General features: G+C 33.4%; 1 protein-coding gene and 1 long non-coding RNA gene across 2 annotated transcripts; one reads left to right on the forward strand and one right to left on the reverse strand.

The window, feature by feature from the left end:
• Nucleotides 1–190: 190 nt before the first annotated feature.
• LOC105834063 lies at nt 191–11,626 on the forward strand. The gene is given in 14 exon segments (XM_036289946.1): nt 191–3,007; nt 4,451–4,576; nt 5,197–5,370; nt 5,698–6,000; nt 6,081–6,204; nt 6,302–6,465; nt 7,006–7,259; nt 7,262–7,416; nt 7,501–7,758; nt 7,975–8,140; nt 8,307–8,507; nt 8,616–8,758; nt 8,839–9,057; nt 11,174–11,626. Coding segments are annotated over 14 exon segments (2,733 nt in total). The 5' UTR covers nt 191–2,909; the 3' UTR covers nt 11,522–11,626.
• A 156-nt stretch (nt 11,627–11,782) lies between these two features.
• LOC105830736 lies at nt 11,783–13,289 on the reverse strand. Its single transcript, XR_001138601.3, has 4 exons — nt 13,129–13,289; nt 12,944–13,065; nt 12,560–12,724; nt 11,783–12,424 (listed from the first exon to the last, which is right to left on the reverse strand). It is a non-coding gene; the product is annotated as an uncharacterized LOC105830736 (long non-coding RNA).
• Between the last annotated feature and the right edge of the window lie 6,713 nt (nt 13,290–20,002).

Here is a 20,002-nt window from a genome sequence, read left to right on the forward strand (position 1 = left end):
TTATTAATCATGGTGCGATATATGACGGTAAGTAAAACAATATTCCTATAATTTTTGTAATAGAAAAAAGAAATATTAAAAAAAAAATTTTTGTAGTTTTAAATGTTAATTTTAAGGGATAAAAGTATTGCTTAGAATTACTATGGTTTTAGAATGCTTAATTTTTACACGAAAACATTGCATTTCTCTCATCTTGTCGGCTATAATGAGCTATAACATTTATGTGCAATTTTTCAAATAAACAATCATATAAATACTTTCTAGAGATGTTAAAGAATGTATGTAGGAGATAACGCTTAATAATTTTTTTACACCTGTAAGATTATTGAAAAATATGAAACGACTCATGGTAGATAATAAAGATGTAAAGAAAATGTGTATTCGAGTATTAAACATTTTAAGGTTATCAAATAACATTATTAAATGATTGGAAACATGCTTCAGAGTATTATGGTTACGTTTCTTATCAAGCATTGAAAACAATTGAAAATCTATACTTTTCGTAATATTACACAATTTTACTTTGGCAAAAATTTTATTTTGGTGCCGCAATCGCGAGAACAATCACGACAAATGCAGAAAACTCTCGCTTTGGAACAAATTTTACTTCTCGGCGTGCAATACAATTCGAGATTTAATATCGAATTTCTGGTGAGATTCCACCGACGTGTTTTATGAATGACGCGAAACCTTAGCGGCGCCATATGCACGTGCCATTACACACTTTTTTTCGGTTAATTAATCGTGCATTATCGTGCGCTCGTAACCCACTTCCACCGCCAATAAACGGTTTCTTTAGTCCACTTTAGAAGGCATTCTTGAAATAAAAAGAATAACAACAAAATAAAATTCTAGACGGAAAAACGATATCAAAACTTTAATAGAGTAGAAAGTGGTATCATAATCTTTGTATAGTAATCACTAATATTTTATTAGATGACGAATTCTAGTAATTATTTGTTTATGAAATTATTTGTTTGTTGCCTGTCGTTATGCAGTGACGCTAATCTGTTAATATATAATAATTGAAATTTGTTATAAAGTATATTTACTTTTTACTTTTAAACCTTCCAAAATTTATTAAGATGCATTTTGATTGCATATTTCCTCATTCTTTTAAAAGTTGTTTTATTAAATAAATATATGTATGTTTGAGTCTTTTATATTTAATATTTTATTTAGCTGTGTGTTTATAGTCAATTACTGATAATATCAATTATATTATTATTTTACATGTTTGTAACATTTTGAAATTGTCTTGTTTAAATCCATTTTTAGAGAGAAGATTTAATCGAAAATAACTCTTATAATACTGACTTATAATACTGACTAATTATAACAGTAGAAGTATTATAAAAATATTATAACGAACAATATATTAGCTAATAAATAAAACAAACGCATAGTCAAATTACATTCAAATTCAAATTATGGAATTCAGACACTCGCAAGTAGTGTCCATAACCATAAAACCCAAGCAATATAAGTTTATACGTCAAATGCATGTGCGCATTACGTCAAACATTCAATTATGTCATTTGAAAGCCATATTCCAGCCCTTCAAATCACACTAAAGTTAAAAGATTAATGCCCGACACATTTCTCAAAATAACGTAAAAACACATCTATAAAACTTTCGACTGTCTGCAATGCAGCTGAAATGCGACTCAAATGCAGCTTTTACGACAGCACAATAAACATTTAGTGGCCATGTTATAACGTGTATATAGTTTAAAGAAGTAATTTAGACGATTATTTCTAACATTCAGTGTACAAAGTGTACAAAATATCATGAATACCATAATCCCACGTCTAGTCTATAACTGTCTCCTCTCCTCTATCGCGATCATATTTCTCTCTCTCTCTCTTTTCCGACGCGTGTAATCGCAACGCTCGTTAAATATCGCGAACCTCATTGTCCCCTGCGCGAAACGATTTCACTCGCGCGGGCCGCGAAAGCGAGGTGATGTTCCACGTTCTCGCGGCGTATCGATAATCTCCGGGAGATTATTTGTAGAACATCTTAATTTCACAATAACGGGAGTTATGAAAGTACTGTAACTTTTGCCTAAATCACGGGAGAAAATCGATCGTAACGCGGCGACAGCGATCTGGTGCGTGAAGTACGAACGGGGAAAAGGCAAGAAAAGTCTGCGGTCGCGCGTCTTCCCCGGGGCGAAATGGAGCGGCGCGGGATCTTACTCGCTCGATTCTTTCGTGAAGCGTGAAATTCCTCGCGTCAAGCAAGAAGAGCGAGCTAGCGAGCGAGCGCGCGCTTCGGAAATCGAACTTGACCCTGAAAGTTTCGCCGGTTCGCTTTGACAATCGAACGTCAGGAGAGAAAGGCGGAAAGCCGGCGTGCGAGAATATTCGAACGTCAATTTGCCCGTCAATCCGCTCATTGACGCATTGAACGTTCTACTTTTACTTCAAAGTAACATGTTTTTCGCAACAGTCGACCCAAAACGTAACTTATTGCTTATTTACTTGCGGAACAATTAACCATAGAACGGAACTTTGCACAAGTTACATCATCTTGCGTGCCAAAAGTACTTGTGCAAAAAAGAAAATTTTGTTGAGATTTTTTGACAATTGTAAAGAATGATTCTATTTTTAATAACAAATTGAACAAACTATAAAAAAACGTATAATTAATTAAAGATATAACGTCATTCGCGCACAACTTTCACAGTTTATTTAAATTATTAACAACATTTCCAATTGCGTTTTAAATACCTTGCAGGGACTGTACGTGCGATACATCCCGAACGGCGAGAAGTTAGCCGCGGAATTCGCGCGCTTGAATGCGCGACTTACTTTGCTTTGTTCACGCCCACGCGTTGCGGTGTTTATCCAGTCACGCGCGAACTCGTCGGTAACGAAAATCAGAAAACAATTCGCTCGACGCAATGCAGCCGTTATTCGACTTGTGCGTGAACGACGTAGACGATCTGCTGCCACACATGAAGAGACAATTAATGTCGGGGAACGCGCAGGTACAACGGGAGTTATACAATGTATTCGCGATTACACACCGCGTGTTTCCACGCGAGCACCGTTTCTCGTTCACATTGTCGAGCGTGAATCTTTGTGATCAAATTGTAAAGCAGCTAATGTTGAAAAATCATTGAGGTGGCCTTTAAAAAATGTGCCTTAAAAAAAGAATTTGAAAAATTTGACAATAGCTATTAAATATTAAAATAATACCAATTAAATATTTCTTAGGAATTTCTTTCTAAATTTCCCTTAGGAAAATTTACTTTAAATGAGGTTAAAGTTCTCAAAATTACCTTACAAATCTAAAAGTTTACTGAAGAAATTTTTACGTAATTTTTTAAGTAATTTAAGGTATGTAAAAAGTTTATCTAAAGTAATTTAAATCTTCTCCTAAGGGTTGGTTGACCAAGAATTTTTTTTTCGAAACGTTTAATAAATATAATCAAATTTGATAATACTAAGATAAGATAAGATCAATTAAATATTATGTAGCAATATTGCAATCATAAATATATAATAAGGCCTATTAACAGAAATTTATGTTTATTTATTTACATATGGAAGATATATTTTATTTTGTGAGTGAAATAGATTTTTATTCTTAATAAAAAGAAGCTAGAATCACGCGAGATGTTCGTGTTTTAACAGTACAATCTAAATTAATATAACGTAAACAGTGTTAAACACACACACACGTAACGTTTCGACAATCATCAGTGACAATAAATTCAATTATCACAAACTGAGATCGATATTCCATGTTTATAGGCTCGTTAGTCTCTTTTCATTCTAATATTGATTTTAAATTCTGGAGCTTACTACTGTATTTTTTTTGCTTTTATTCTCACTCTTACTTTATCTTAACAAAATTCCTAGAAATAGAATTCTTAACAAACATAATTAATTAAACGGGCTTCGTCTTTCCTGGAAAATCGCCTTTCCTGGAAAATTGTTTAACTAACTTCGACGCAAGTGGAACAACGTTACGCGGCAACATTCCCGCGGCTTTTCACTCTTACTCTTCTTGTTAATGAAGTACAACTAATAAAGTATATAACTTTCTTCGTAATTGAGATGTAGTTTCGCTGAATTTAAACGCCGACGCCGCGGGCGCGCGAAGAGGGATTCCCCGGATCGAACGGTCGCGTTTCATTAATTCGCGAACCGAAAACAACACCGTTACAACTCGGCTCGCGTGCATTCGGTATGAACTCAGCGAAATTACGGCGGTATTCATCACCTGTAACGTGAGCGCGCGTAACGCACGAGAATCGAGGACGATCGAGGTCGGAAATAGAGCGGAAAGAAGTGAAAACGAGAGACAGAATTCACACTCGCATACGAAACACATAGGCAGCCTCGTTCAGTGTCAATGTCTTGGTTCGACAATTGTAATTTTCTTTTCGTTTCGATTTTTGCTGCTGCAATAAAATTAGCTCTGGATCGCGGAGAGGATCCTCAAGTTCCTGAGGGAGACCAATGAAAAACAGAAAAGCTGCGTCGTGCGAAAGCTCGTCAAATTCGACGTGATATCTACGATGTGCGACACCATGCAGACGTCGGACGAGGATTTCGTAAAGTACGCAATTCCTCTCTCACTTTACGAGAAAGATGTTTATATATTTGTCAAATTCGAATTTCCGTGGATAGATAGAAAAAACATTACTGTCAAATTAAAACTAATATGTTCCATTTAACAAACATTGTTTCATTGTTTCCTAGATAAACAAAAAATTATATTAAAATAAAACAATAATCTTATCTTGCTTATGTATAATTCAATCTTCTTTAAAGAGCTTTGATAATCTTAAACTTTTAGCAAAATGTTATATTTTTTTATTATCCGTATATTTTATTTCAATATATTGTAATAGTGATCCAAAGAACACAATGTTTTTTTGATTGTTTTAAAAATAAGAATACTATAAATTCTCATTCTTGGTTTAAAGATATCATTTTTTCTATACCTTCAATATTTTTTCCTCTCAATTTATGAAAATTTTTGTTGACTAATAAGAATATATTTTCCTTAATAAAACTATATACAAAATTTCTTCATATGAAGCAAGTTACGTCTGTTCTATTATCTTATGTCAATATTTAACATTTTGAAAATAAGGATTTCAAAGCAATAAATCTTGTTATTACATAACAAAAGGATTTCTTTTTTTTATGTACATCTTCCTGCCTGTCCCGCAGAATCATTCTCGAGTGCTTTGACATCATGAGTCCTCATAGAGAGTTTTACGAAAATCAAGCGGCCCTGATAGCTATACAGGCGATGTTGAGACTCAGTTATTGCATAAGTAAATCGTACAAAGTCTCAACATTGTTCGAGAAACTTATACAGGGCATTTCCGACATACTTGTCAGGTATATTTTTTTTATTGTGAAAATTCTACGCAATCTTCTTCCTATTATTTTCTATATGTTTATCATTATATTATCATTATATAATTATATATTATATTACGTAATTTTATGTATATATAAATAGTCTATTACATTATTAATTATATATTCGGTATTTATTAATTATTTATGCATTTATAAGTACCTACTGCTTATTTTTATATTTTACTTATATTTTTTTAAATTATATATATTCGATGATTTTGATGATTAATAATTAAAAAGTTTTCTAAATTGAGTGTAATTTTGATATTATAAAATTCAACTATTTATTCTAATAATTTTTAGATCGCTAAAATTAGATGTGAGTTTCGACACCAGCTGCATCCTGCAACAAATTGTTCTTTTTGTAAAGAATTTGAATATCGAGGATGTGCAAAAGATTAAGCTAAAATTTGCGGCTGTCACAATGTTAAATGTCGTCTTGCAAAAACAAACGGCATTCGATGAAAATACCGATGCGAATATGATCATCGACATCTGTCACGATGTAATCAAGTCAATGACAAAAATTGTCAAATGCGACGACGAGGACGACACGATTTTGTTCGCCGCCGATTTATTATGCAGTACCTGCGCCAGCAGTTCTCGGTGGGATATTTGTCAATTAACTTCTCTCAGCGTTAATATCGAAATCACTTTTGAATAATACAAAATATTCCGTTTAACAGGTTTTGCTTTATGCAAGACTCGATGGAGACGAATGAAACCGAGTCTAAAATTTGCGAGAAAAAAGACGATCTCGAAATTTACGTATATAATACTATAATGTATGTAATCATACCGTACGTTAAGGTATGTTTGTTAGAAAATATAATAAAGATATTAATGATACATCGTACGAGAGTGAAAATAAATTAAGCATTATCGTATTAAACATATTTTCTTGCAGGACGCAAACTTGTCTCGTCTGGATTCGATTAACTTTCATAGAAATCTCGTCTCATGTCTGAATTATTTATATCAATTAAAAAATTGTAATAAAGACAATTTGTCAAATCACTTGACTGCCAATGGTTACTTAAAGCGGTTCTTATACTTGACTGTGCGGGTCCCGTAAGTTGCTCCTTCGTTTCTAGTGTTGTATGAATCAACAGAATTACGTTGTAATTGAATTATACATATATACATGCGATTATTTTTTTAATACACTCATACACGCAACAATAACAACGAACTTTCAAAAATATTCAATAGATCTAAATATATTTTGAATGGAGAACATCTGTCTCTTAAATAATATTCTTCAAAATTTTGCGTATTAAAAAAACCCATTTATTTTTTATTTGATTAGTCGCATTGAAATTGCTAGAAATTTCTTTTCAAAGCTAATTTTGATGCTTTTAATATAATATAATTTTCTTAATTTTTATATTATTCTTTTGTATTATTTTGTAGAATTTTGTAATTTAAAAAAGAGATCCGCATGTAATACACTATTTATAATTCTCTGAAAAGATTTAGTATAAATCACTTATAGTTTCTAAAAAATGTGTATTATCTATTATTGGTGACGTTTGAATCTCTTACTCGAAAGATGTATATTTAAACCATTTATAACGGTGTATACAAATCATTAAGCGTTTCACATTGCAGAGATAATTTACGAAGGAGCACCTGCCTATTACTAACACGGATCCTAAGTATTCTCAGTAAAACGGTATTTTCTATATACGACACGACGACGTTTGCAAATATTTTGCAACAAAGCCTCCTTGAGTTGCCGAAAGATCCGACAAAATGGAATGACCAGATAGCAGAAAAAAATAGACACGGGTCGACCCTCGTAATTTTGCTATACTATCATTTTCTTGGCACCCAAGAGTATGAAGAAAATCTATACTTTATTATCGCTTGTTTTATTTCAATATTACAATTTCTATATTTCCCTTACTCTTTAGAAACGACGTGATATCTTTAGAATCGTTAACTGCCAGAATCATGCTACTACCAATATCTGTGCCAATTTCCGTTCCGATTTTAAAGCCCTTATGGCTACTGTTTGCTGTGAGTATTTATTTGCTGTGCGCATTTATTTTCCATACATGTTTGCATTATGCGCTTTAACAATAACGTCGTTCGATTTCGCAGGTAACATCTCTGTCTCATTCGCGTCCTAATGCAGTGTACAACTATGAAAATGCGATCGACCAGATGACGAAGATCTTGCTACATTCGGAGATCAACAAATTCTATACCCATCATATCAATCTTCTGCATTATTGTCTCAAATGTCCGTACATTTCACCAAACTTATTACAACAAGTTTTAAATTTGTGGCTGATAGAGTCCGATGGCGATATCAGGCCACTATCGTTCAATTACACTAAAGTCGTTGAACATTTATTGGTAAATAAAATATCTACTTTTTTTTACACAAAAAAAGGAAGAAAGCAAGAAAACACGAAATCAATATATTTGCCTTCTTGAAATAAAATATTTTTAGAATAATTATAAGTGTTTTAATAAATCAAGTTGTAATATTTGACTGATCTGAATGATCTTTATATAAAAAGTAAATTTTAATATAAGAACAAGTAATAATTTCTATTTGCTTACAAATAGAACACCATACTTGCCGGTTGTCCCAAACATATTGTCGACATTGCTGTAAAAGGATTACATTATTTTGTGCAAATCATCAAAGACGACGAACAACTCACGGAACAAGTCGCGGATATTGTATGGCGTGTATTACCTGATCTCCTTTCATCGTATCAAGCAGATACTGGTTTGTCAAAATAATTCTATAATTCTTCCAAGGGATATCATTCCGAGAAATTCTTGGAGCTACGCTACTGAATTTCTAGAAATATATTTACACTCATTAATTGCACTTAAAATTATGGTATGATAATATCTGATATTAAAAGGGTTTCGTCAATTTGCATTTACAGCCATGCATATAGAGAAGATTCTGGAATTGACCAGTATTATCCGACCATCCACAAACATACCGTTGTTTTTCCTAATACGAACCGCCAATAATATTACCAGTATTATATTGACGAAGAATAGGGATCCGAAATTCGTGAGTTTAGTTTTAACACAGGCGTACACCTTGTTAGACGTCGCTATGTCGTGCCAGTTATTTAAAGGTAAAGTACGACTATTCGGTAAAAATGAATAATCACTTCGATAAAATTCAATATGCGTATGTTCCTGCTACTCAGAAATATGTTTTAAGCCAAGTCTTTCAATTACAGTGCTTGAAATATACATACAGCAATTTCAGTTATTACAACTTTTATACGACTATGGATTTTCAAAACAAAGATCACAATTATCCACCGCTGGTATAAAACTGCTTACATTTATTATTTCTTGTCAAAAAAAGTCATCAGTAAAGGTATGAATACAAAGAGATTATGAATTTGTAAAAATTTAAATAAAACTATGTGATATTTTAAAAGGCATCTGTTTTTCCAGTGCACAAAGCCGTTGACGATCAAAATAACAAATTTGGTTGACCTGTTCAGATACGCAAGAAAGTCACCGTGCTGCATAATGAACGGAATGCAATTTATATGCGAATTGTTAACATTAAATGATAATGGCTCAGCTGTCGTTTTAAAATATATCATGAATGATAATAACAATATGTATCTACTTGAGCTTTATGAAAGTCTCCAGACCATTCATGCACAGGTATGTCATGTCAATAGAAAAACAATAGCAAAGAAGCCTAGAAATATCTTTTTTGTTGTATCAAAAGATTTATCCTTTTGATTTTTTTAATAATTAAATATTAAGTTTAATAATTACAAAAATTAATGCAAAATTAAGACTATTGAAGTAATTGGATAAAAGATAATACACTAAAAAAAAATTTACCAGATTGAAATAAATACTTTTTTAAATAGTACCAAGCAGAAGTTTTGTAAAAAATAAATAATATTTATTTCAAATAAGATAATATTTTATATTTATATAATAAGAATATAAGATTATAAAAATAAATAAATAAATATAAGATAATATTCTATATCTATAATATTCTATAATTTAGATAATGTATAATTTTATAAATTATAGAAAATACTACGTGTGTGAAATTAGCATCTCAAAGTTTAGCATCTCATAAAAATACTGCAGAATTACTTGCATCTAGCATAGTTCTACAGTTCTTGATAGGTTTCAACAATAGTTTCGTTGAATTACGTATTTTAATTAAATTTTTATAAATGAGATGCTAACTTCCAAAATAACATAATAGCATCTCATAGGGAGAGACGGGGAGAGACGGGGAGAGACGGGGAGAGACCGGGAGAGACGGGGAGAAACCAGGAGAGACGGGGAGAGACCGGGAGAGACGCAAAAAGACCAGGAGAGACGCAAAGAGACCGGGAGAGACGCAAAGAGACCGGGAGAGACGGGGAGAAACGGGGAGAGACCGGGAGAGACCGGGAGAGATGGGAAAAGACCGGTAGAGACAGTATCTCACGTCTAGCCCTGAAAATTCAAATTTTTCGTGCAAAATAATTGTTTAAAAAATGTTTAATTCTGTCGATATTCAACCAGCATCTCACGTCTAGCCATCAAAATTCAAGTTTTCCGGGCAAAATAATTGTTTAAAAAATGTTTTAATTAATTATATCACCGTAACTTTTAAAAAAATTATTGTACGCGTCCGGAACTATATAAGAACTGCGTTAAAATAAATAGAACTGTCAATATTTAAACAGCATCTCACGTCTAGCCCTCAAAATTCAAATTTTTCGGACAAAATAATTGTTTAAAAAATGTTTTAACCCTTAAATGCATCATGTTGCCATTTGGCAACATGCCATATCTAGGTGGGTAGCGTTGAGCGTATGTACGAAAACGACTAAGCACACATTGTAGTCGATTGCCTACATACCGCTCGAGTGTTTTCCGTCACGCTGTGCGAAAAAAATAAAAAAAAACAAAAAAAACAAAAAAAACAAAAAAAACCAAAAAAACAATAACAAAAAAAACAATAACATGGAATTTTTTTCTTATTTTTCCCTTATTGTGCTCCTTTTATTGTATCATATTGAGCTGAAAATTCATTAAAAAAAAAATTCATGCATTTAAGGGTTAATTATTTATATCACCGGAACTTTTTAGAAAATTATTGTACGCGTCCGTATCTATATGGGAATTGCGTTAAAAGAAATAGAACTGTCGATATTCGACCAGCATCTCATGTCTAGACCTATAAATACAAGTTTTCCATCAAGATAGTTGTTAAAAAATACTTTCTAAATTTTTTAAATTAATTAATTTTGTCTATCTGAGATGCCAGTTATACCAGATACACGTGCGCAGACGTATACGCATATATACGTATGTTTTGTAACAAAAAATTTTTTTAAATTAATTTAATCATCAGAACTATTGACAGGACGTCTTTAAACGATAAAACTCTATAGATTTAGTCTTCTCTGTGGACGTACGGTGAGATGCTATTATGTTATTTTGGAAGTTAGCATCTCATTTATAAAAATTTAATTAAAATACGTAATTCAACGAAACTATTGTTGAAAGCTATTAAGAACTGTAGAACTATGCTGGATGCAAGTAATTCTGCAGTATTTTTATAAGATGCTAAACTTTGAGATGCTAACTTCACACACGTAAAATATTATCTTATTTGAAATAAATATTATTTATTTTTTACAAAACTTCTGCTTGGTACTATTTAAAAAAAAAAACATTTATTTTAATCTAGTAAATTTTTTTTTCAATCAGTTTTTTTTTCAATCAATTATATATCAGTTAACTCATTACCTTTTCACAGAACCATCCGATGTTGCAAAATATGGTATATCAAAGTTTAGTAACGCTATTACAATTTTGTAATACTAAAGCAAACACATTAATGCCTTATTTTTGCACCGCAATGAGTACTTGCGATCTTATTCTTAATATAAATATGGAGTGTTTATCGTGTCACGAATTCGTCATTTTGTGGCTTAATTATCGCAAAGCAAATGCTGAGGATGTACCGTGGGACATTGGAGCGCTGTATAAGACGCCCTTTGATGAAGTTTTAGATAAGCTTCAAGAATATTTAGTATTCCTTAAAAATAAAGAAATGAAAGACGCTTATCTAAATTTACAAAGAGCGGTAAGCATAATTTTTTGACAACTTAAAATTAATTACCCACATTCCGTAAGATTAATATTTTAATTAATTAAAATATCCATTTTATCTCTTATATCCATTTATATACATTTTCATATTTTTGTTTTAGCTGTCACAGTTTGAGTGAAAAAATAACAACCACGTAGATCGTATCTCACAATACGTGTAGTTTGTGCTAAAGAGAAAGTTATAAAACTGGATTTATATATGGAATAACGAGTTTTCTGTTAAACGGATGTAAATTAATTACTACAAGAATTTAGTAACTTTATGTTCTATATTCTGAGAGAATAGAGTTATGTAACGTCAAACGTACAAAATTAAAATATTATTACTTACATACATAAAAATTATTCAAATAATAATGTATTCTTTCAATAAAACAGATTATTTTTATTAGTTTTTCGCACACTATCATTATCTATATTGTGATAATATTGTAGATGATACGTTTACGTATAAAAAATGTGTAAAACAAATTTCTTACGAATACAAATATCTAAATCTTCAGTGTACTTTCATTGTTTTTATCAACTGACGTAATATACATTTTTTAACTTACTCTTGTGTAAGATATGCATATTCGTTTCCATTTTTATGTTCCTACACACATTCCATTCATATCACATCACTGTTACGTCATCAGTTTACCCTTCCAAGGTTTCAAAGGTTTTTAGCCAGAAGCTCAATTATTTTCGCCGCAGCATTCGTACGTTTCTTGCCGCACGATCCGCATTCCAAGGAGTACAACGGTAACTTGCGCATTTCATTAATTATTTATTTCGCGATTAAAAGTTCGTCCAACTTGCGAGTCCTCTTCTCCGCGAGTAGTTGACTGTTTCGACTGCACGAAGCAATCCTTGAAGAGGCATTTAATCTCACGTCGATCTCATCCTCCTTCAACTGAAACGTGCTTGTCATTCGTCATCGTACTGTCCGCGCGAATGAAACAGTATATCGGGTATGTACCAGGTATACAGAGAGTGACATAGTCTAGCGAACGCAATTAACGGAATTGGTATTCCGTATATACCGTACCTGATCGAATAAATAGATCTCCTTGTGATGGAGTAGCGGTGAGAGTTTCTGGTTGCATCGTGTTTTGACAGCGCTTTCGGTCCTGCATTTTGCAGGGCCGGCTCTCCTCGTAAACCTGCTGGGGTAGAAGCTGCTACGGCAACCATTTGCCAATCGTCGTAACAACTGCGGTGTAATTAACGTAATTAAGAAACTACCTTGGTTGTCCTAAATTTGTTAATGAAACGAAATTTAACGATAACATACTGAAGACAAATCGCTCTCAAATACTCCGTCCTAAATACTATAAATTGTGCGTTGATTATTTCGTCACAAAATAAACTTCACGCTTAGTTAAGTTACTAATTAAACCAAATAATCGGATAATTAGCGGAAGAGACGAACCTTGAAGTGGTAGCTCTTAACTGACAACCTCCGAAAAATGAGAGCACTGAGCCGGATTAGCGCTGCCAATACCTCAATATTGTGAAGCTGCCACCCCCGTGTGGGGAGTGCTTCCCCATAACCTGCATCCACGTTCAACACGTATTATTCCTCGAGAAGAAAGATTAACTACACGTTCGACTTACATTCTTGTGGTGATTTCTTCTTTGCGTGGATGCTGGAGAAATATAAAGGTTTTCGTGAGAAATCCCGGCCCTTCCTGAAAGGCACCGAGGGTCGGACCGAGCGCGTTTATCACCTCGGTGCCATGTTGAGCCAAGCCGGCGATCGATCAATAGACGGGGGTGGCGCTTTTCTTGGTGGAAAATAGGAAAGTTTCAGACTTAACAGGTCCTAAAGGGACAACTTGTGGGAATATTTCATTAAGGCGTTTACGCATTCGGTAAATAGTTGAATACAAATTTGAGCGTATTTATTTCTACCTTTTGCGCGTTTTATTTTTCCCTCGTGCGCAATTTAAAATAGGTCCTTTTACTTTCTATTTATTTTTCTTAGAGTTTAACGCAATCTTGCATGTCGCGCGCTGTAGCTGCAGAATAATTAGGATTTCATAATTTTTTCTCGAGAAGCGCAAAATTGCTGTAACGCTTACTATACTCTGTCATGCTAAAACTCGATTTCGGATCAACGTTAAAAAACAAGATTTTATCTTAAACATAAAGCTAAGATGTTAGAGATTGTATTCTAAAGATTAAGAAACAATGTTTTTTTTTTTTTGAGGAAAAAAGATACTAGAGATCTTTATAAAATAGTAAAATTAAGATTTTCTTCCTTTTTAGATAATGACCTCTCTCTAATTAAAACTTGAAAACGCGTATTAGTTAAATTATCTTTAATTAAAACTCTTTATATGCTCATAACAGTGCAATAAAGAGTATATACTAAATCAACTATAAAAAATCTTTAAAAAACGCAGAATAAACATCGACATGTGAAACTTCAGTTTATAACGTATAATTTAATAAAGTTTCTCTAGAAAGCTATCCTTAAGAGAAGCACAAGCGAAGAACAAAAGACTAATACAATTTGCGTAAGCAAAATTTTCACTGTTTAAGGAGGAAAGAAACAAAAAGGTTTAAAATAGCGAAAACTTGTTAGACTTTGACTTGTTAGTGTAGACGTAGAAATATGAATTAAATATAAAACCCTTTTACGGATTATTTATACTACATATAAAATTAGTGTTAGACAGAGATTACATAACTTGCTTACATAAAAATTTGATATAATTTTATAAGAAAATATATTCTTATTATTAATAATAAGTCAAGAGAAAAAATATCGATTAGAATATTAGATAATAACAATATCTTCAAGATTAGAAATTCTTCAACATTATTGTCAAAACAATCATATATTACAATAAAAATATAATATTTTGCTAAGATTTTAATTCAATAAATTCTTTAAAAAAGATTGAATTACATTTTAGCAAGATTAACATTGTTTCATATATGTAAGCAAAAATATATTTTTTTCAAATATGTGAAACAATGATTGTTAAATAGAATAGATTAGTTTTAATTGAATACTATCGTGTATTTTTTCTGTGTATTAAAAATAAAAAAAACTACGTTCAAAGTTATAAAATATAAATATAAATATAAATATAAATATAAATATAAAGCTGTTGCAGTAGATCTATTGCACGGTGTAAATAGTGGTTTTGCAAATATTGTGGATGATCTGGTTGACTAAACCGCAAAATTATTTCGCAAAACTTTCCATTAAACTATAAAATAAACTAAAATAAAAAATTCGCTAAAAAAATAACAAAATGATGGCAAAAGATATACAAAATTGAAGACGTAGAGTGCGTGAATGTTTTCACGCCAGAGAGAAGAGCTCGTTTGTGCGGGCAAACGCTTTGGAAATCAAACTTGACCCTAAAAAGTTGGTCGCTGGTCGCTTTGACAATCGGATATCAAGAGAGAAAGGCAGCGAGCTTACATGTGAATATTCGAAGCGGTGTCAATTTGTCTGTCGCAATCATCGACGCGCTGGACATTCAGCTTTTACTCCAACGCGACACGCTTTTCGCAGATATTCGTAACAGTTAACCCGAGACTTGGTGATATATCCTGTAACGTTTCACAAGCGTTTCTCGTCACCTGCAAAATTTCTCGTTTATAATTAAAATGCGTTTTTAAATTGTGAAGACTTGCATAAATGACAGTTAATTACTTCCATGGAGTAATTAGCATCATTACCCAGACTTATATGTTGCCACATCTATTTTTCACTGTAGTATAATTTCACGCGCATTTCTTCAGCTTCAGTTTAGAATAGCGAGTTTTCTGTAAGATTTACGATGTTTAAGCAAACAGATACAATAGAAAAAGGTTATTGTTCCTTTTAACCAGTCGTACCTTTGATCGGGTTATCCTGTGGAACTATCTATTGAATATTTGTAAAAATAAAAATATACAGACATGAACTTTGAAGTTTAACAATACCAATTGTTAATCAAACTTTTGATTAACAATAGGTATTATATCTTAAAGAAGATAAAATAAAGGTAAAGGTAAAGTAAAGATAATTGTGGTTTTGAAAAACAGGTATAATAGATAATAAATTTTTATTTTTGTTAACATTAAATTTGTAATAGTACAGAATTAATTTATTGCCTTTATATTATTTTAATTTGTTCAAGTTAATTTTTATAAAAATTATACGAAATTTTATATAACGTAAAAAGATATTTTTAAAATGTAAATAAAAATATATGAAAATATCTCAACTTTTCTTTATACACTTCTTTCACGTACATTGATCAAAGGTATGTTACAGGTATTGTATCTTTGACTAGATGTCTTTTTATATTAAAAAAGTATATGAAAAGAGTAACAATTTAAATTTTAAAAATATATAATAATTTCAATGCTTAAAAGAATATTCTAAAATTGTTTTTGTATTTTTTAATATCGAAGTAAAATTTGCACAATAAAAAATGTATAAGATACACCTTTCCCTATTGTTCTCTCTCAATTCTTTTTTATTAAAGAACTTATTATTTTCTCCGACCGAATATTCAATTTATTTACGTCGATAAGACGAGCGTAAGATAAACTCTGGAATGAACAGATCCGTTAGATAAATGGTATAAAAGTTAATTCCAAGTTGTTTCAACGTAAATGTAATATCCGCATTTAACGTTTCTGCTGAGAAATTCAGTTAAGATCAGTTTTGAGTCTATAATAAGAAATGTTTCGATAGATGAGGAATATTGAGAATCAATTCTACATGACGATGGCATCAATTTAAAAGAAATGTATTTTAAACGAGAATATTTTAATATTTCAACTGCCAATGCTTCAATCAAATCGAGAATCAAATTAAATTTCATGTAATTAATTAAGCTTTTCAAACGAATAACCTCGATTATGCTTTGACAAAAGGTAACGATGGAACGGCTCGAGGCTCAAAATACCGACCTACATTCCAAGTATCTCAGCCGATACGTCCTTGAGGCGAGATTCACAACTAATAGAAGGCTATAAAAGCACTTGTAACTTAAGACCACAAAAATACGGCGGTAAATCGGACTTCATTCGCGCGCGCGAAATTACGGCGTGAATTATTGCGCGGTTATTATTTCTTCTTTTTCCTCGGTCAGCGATCGTGACACGAAATCGACTCGTAACACGTAACGCACTCCCCCTAACGAGTGAAAATCGCGGCGCAGTCGAACGGGACAGCCGATTTACGGGCGTCTGCGAATCGTTCGCGCCGGAACAGATCGGCTTACCGTAACACCCCGTAAGGCTACGCTTAATTACATTTTGCACCGTAAATAACCGTGCGCTCTGGCGCGCACGAAACGGCACGCGGTTACGACGGGGACTCCCCGCCCGGTTACCCATTTAAGGCGCAACAGTCCGCGGAATACGGTTTTGCCCTTTTCCTCGAGCGGGCCTACCGTTTCGCCGCGTGCCGCGGACCGGTCGTCGCGAACCGGAAATGAAACTGAACGCGTTTTACCGGATAATCACACGTACCACGGTGTTGCCCAATGAAACGAGATTGGGTTAGCGGATGAGGTCCGATGAGAGAGAGAAAGACACGCTACGTTAATTCCGGCGTGTTGCGGCGACTGCGCGGCTACATGTACAGAAAACGTTCCCGAGATAAAGATATCGCGCCGGTTTCGACCTGGCGCGATCTTTCTTTCCCGCGAGTAAAGGTAATTCGCACATTTTCTCCCCGATGGGGATTAGGTATATGGGTCTTAAATGATGCGTTCACTATTAGCAATCAGGACGTAGGGGAAAAGGAAAATTACGGAAACTGTAAAATATAGCGCGCGAGCTCCTCAAGTCTCGTTAAACTCGGCAATTGAAGACTCGACGTGAAACTAATTCCACATGTACCGGAAGTAAAAATCCCGGAGAGAAAGCTAATTTCTAAATATAAATTCGAACAATGTAGACAGAGCAGCTGTGAGAGTCGCTCAAGGTCTCCGTTCAAAAATTCTTAAGTGTCTTTCTCACGTTATTAGGGAAACGTTTCGATCTCAGCCCTGAATCGTCTCCAGTGTGTTTAATGGAATTTAACTGACAATGGTTACGATGGTAACAAAGGCTCTTGCAATTCCTTTATACACTGGGTTTGAATTTTTTTTTCCGTCCGAGTCTCCGCTTGACTTTTGCCCTCCAAATAATATTTATCCCGTAAAAAGTAAAAAGAGAAACACACTCCCCACTTTCCCTTACTTTATATCGTGGACGATGCAGTTGAAACCGCATCGATCACCCTTTCCGGATGTCATTGATCTCGGGAGAGGAAAAAGAAATCTCGGCGTTACGCATTCAACGAATTCTTCTCCTCTTCAATTTTTCGATTTGTAAATAAAGTTTCAGGACGTCGTCCCGTTTCCTCCGGGGCGACGGAAAACCGCTTGGTTGCGCTCGAGAAGTAGGGGAAGGTCACTGGCATTGTAAAAAAACCGCGGAGGACGAGGTGCCGACGTTCTCCGGTGCCCTGGAGCACGATACAATTATGCACCCCCTCGTTCCCCCCACCGTGCAAAAAGGAGCAAAAAGGCAGATCTCGATTATAGCACGGACAAGTTTTGCGAAACGAACGTAACGGCACGGACTACTTCCAGTACAAACGTGTGTGTGTGTGTGTATGTGTGTGTGCGCGCGCGCATTCCAAACTTTCTTAAGCAATTATGTCATAACACACGGGGCACTGTGCCCCCCTTTTTGCATCTTTACCTCGCGGTCTATGTACAATCTGTCCTTTCCCCCCTCCCTCCCCTTCCCGCTCTGCCGACGGCGACGTCTGTTCTCTCGCTCGCAGGACGAAGATCGTAGACGTGGACGACGCTCACCGGCTACCTCACGTCGTCACTCGGCCGAGAATCGAATTTCACGCTAATGATTATAAAGTGCCTGGCCATTTGCGGCCGCGTACGCAGACTAGAAGCGCGGCTTTTACTCTTTCGAGAAACGAGTAAATTACTTGATGTTTCTCAGATCTGAACGCGCATAATTCGTACGCTTAATTTCGTAGACAAAATGGCATTAGAAGTTACGAGATTCTGCACGTGTGTCTGGTTAAAATTAAGGCTCGCATTTCCTTCAGCTTTATATTGTATTACGCGTAAAATGAAAAACTGAAGAGAAAAATACGTAGGGAAGAATTGCCGAATGCACTTACTTTTTTAATTTATTTCTTTTTATTTCTATTTCTAAGTTATTTTACGTTATTTTTTATCATATTTTTTCCTATTTGGCAGAAACTGATTTATATATAAATGTTAAAAATTGTAGTTTGATGTTTCAGATGCCTATTACTATGATCTGTAAACTTTTATCAATGGCAGTTTCATTATTATAAGTCTTTTTGCAACTACTCTGAAAAATGCAATTAATCACCTACATCTAATACGTCTGCTAAATCGTATTATTTTTAACAGTATCAAAATTTATGAATCAAAAATACTTAAAAATATAAAGAATCAATCAACTAATAATCATTTTACTAATTTAAAAAAAAAGGAAGACAATAATATAAATATAAGAATGTCGAAATAAAATTAACTTGAATTTATGTTTTGCAATTGACATATTTTTGTTTATAAATTAGTAATTTTACTATTATCACTTGTAAATTTTACATTAATATTATTTATTGTAATAAAAAAACCGAAGTCATTTTTATAACAATTGCAAATATGTACAATGTGGATGTAAAATCTTCTACTAAATATTTTAAATATAAGCCTTCTTTTATAAAAATATACAAATTCAAATAAAATTACAAAATTATTATCGGCTATATCAATTGATAAAAAATTAATATTAATTATATCTACTAAAATTTTAAATTGTATTTTTCAAAGGGTTTTTAGCACGCACAAAACAAGATGTAAAGTGTTAAAAATTTTTATTCACATTTATTTCTCACTTATGTAATTCACTATTATGTTTGGCATTAAATGTTGTTTATCTTGAGTAAAAATATTAAATTTTGATGAAATAATATCATTTAGCTACGATCTGCTTTCTCTTGCTATAAATATCGCTACACTTAATTTTATGTTTTATAAAAAAGTTTTCATAAAATCGATAACATTAATGCGCTTGCAACATCCTTCACGACGTCAGAGATGTAAAAAAGGATAACACTTCCTTCCGTATTTATCATGCAAAAAATATTACATTAAGAAATTGGGCTTTCTCTAAGATTTTATGTGCGCTTTACATAAAATCACAAATATCGCGACGCATTTTGGCGTCCCTCCGCGATTGCGCCAACGACGCCGAACGCGTTTCAATGAACGTTTCTGGGGTCCGTGAGAAAACGCGGATCCCAGGCCTCACCTATACGATATTCATCTTCCATTACCTCATCGCTTCACGCACGGGCAAGAACGAGCCTGCTTATTACGCGAATTTCACGGGGGACCACGCTAATTAACCTACCGCTGTTGCACAAAAGCCGACCGATAGCAAAGACGCCTCTAACAATGCGAGCGGCGTTACGCCGGTG

Source organism: Monomorium pharaonis, chromosome 7, assembly GCF_013373865.1.
Source record: "Monomorium pharaonis isolate MP-MQ-018 chromosome 7, ASM1337386v2, whole genome shotgun sequence".
Lineage (NCBI taxonomy): Eukaryota > Metazoa > Arthropoda > Insecta > Hymenoptera > Formicidae > Monomorium > Monomorium pharaonis.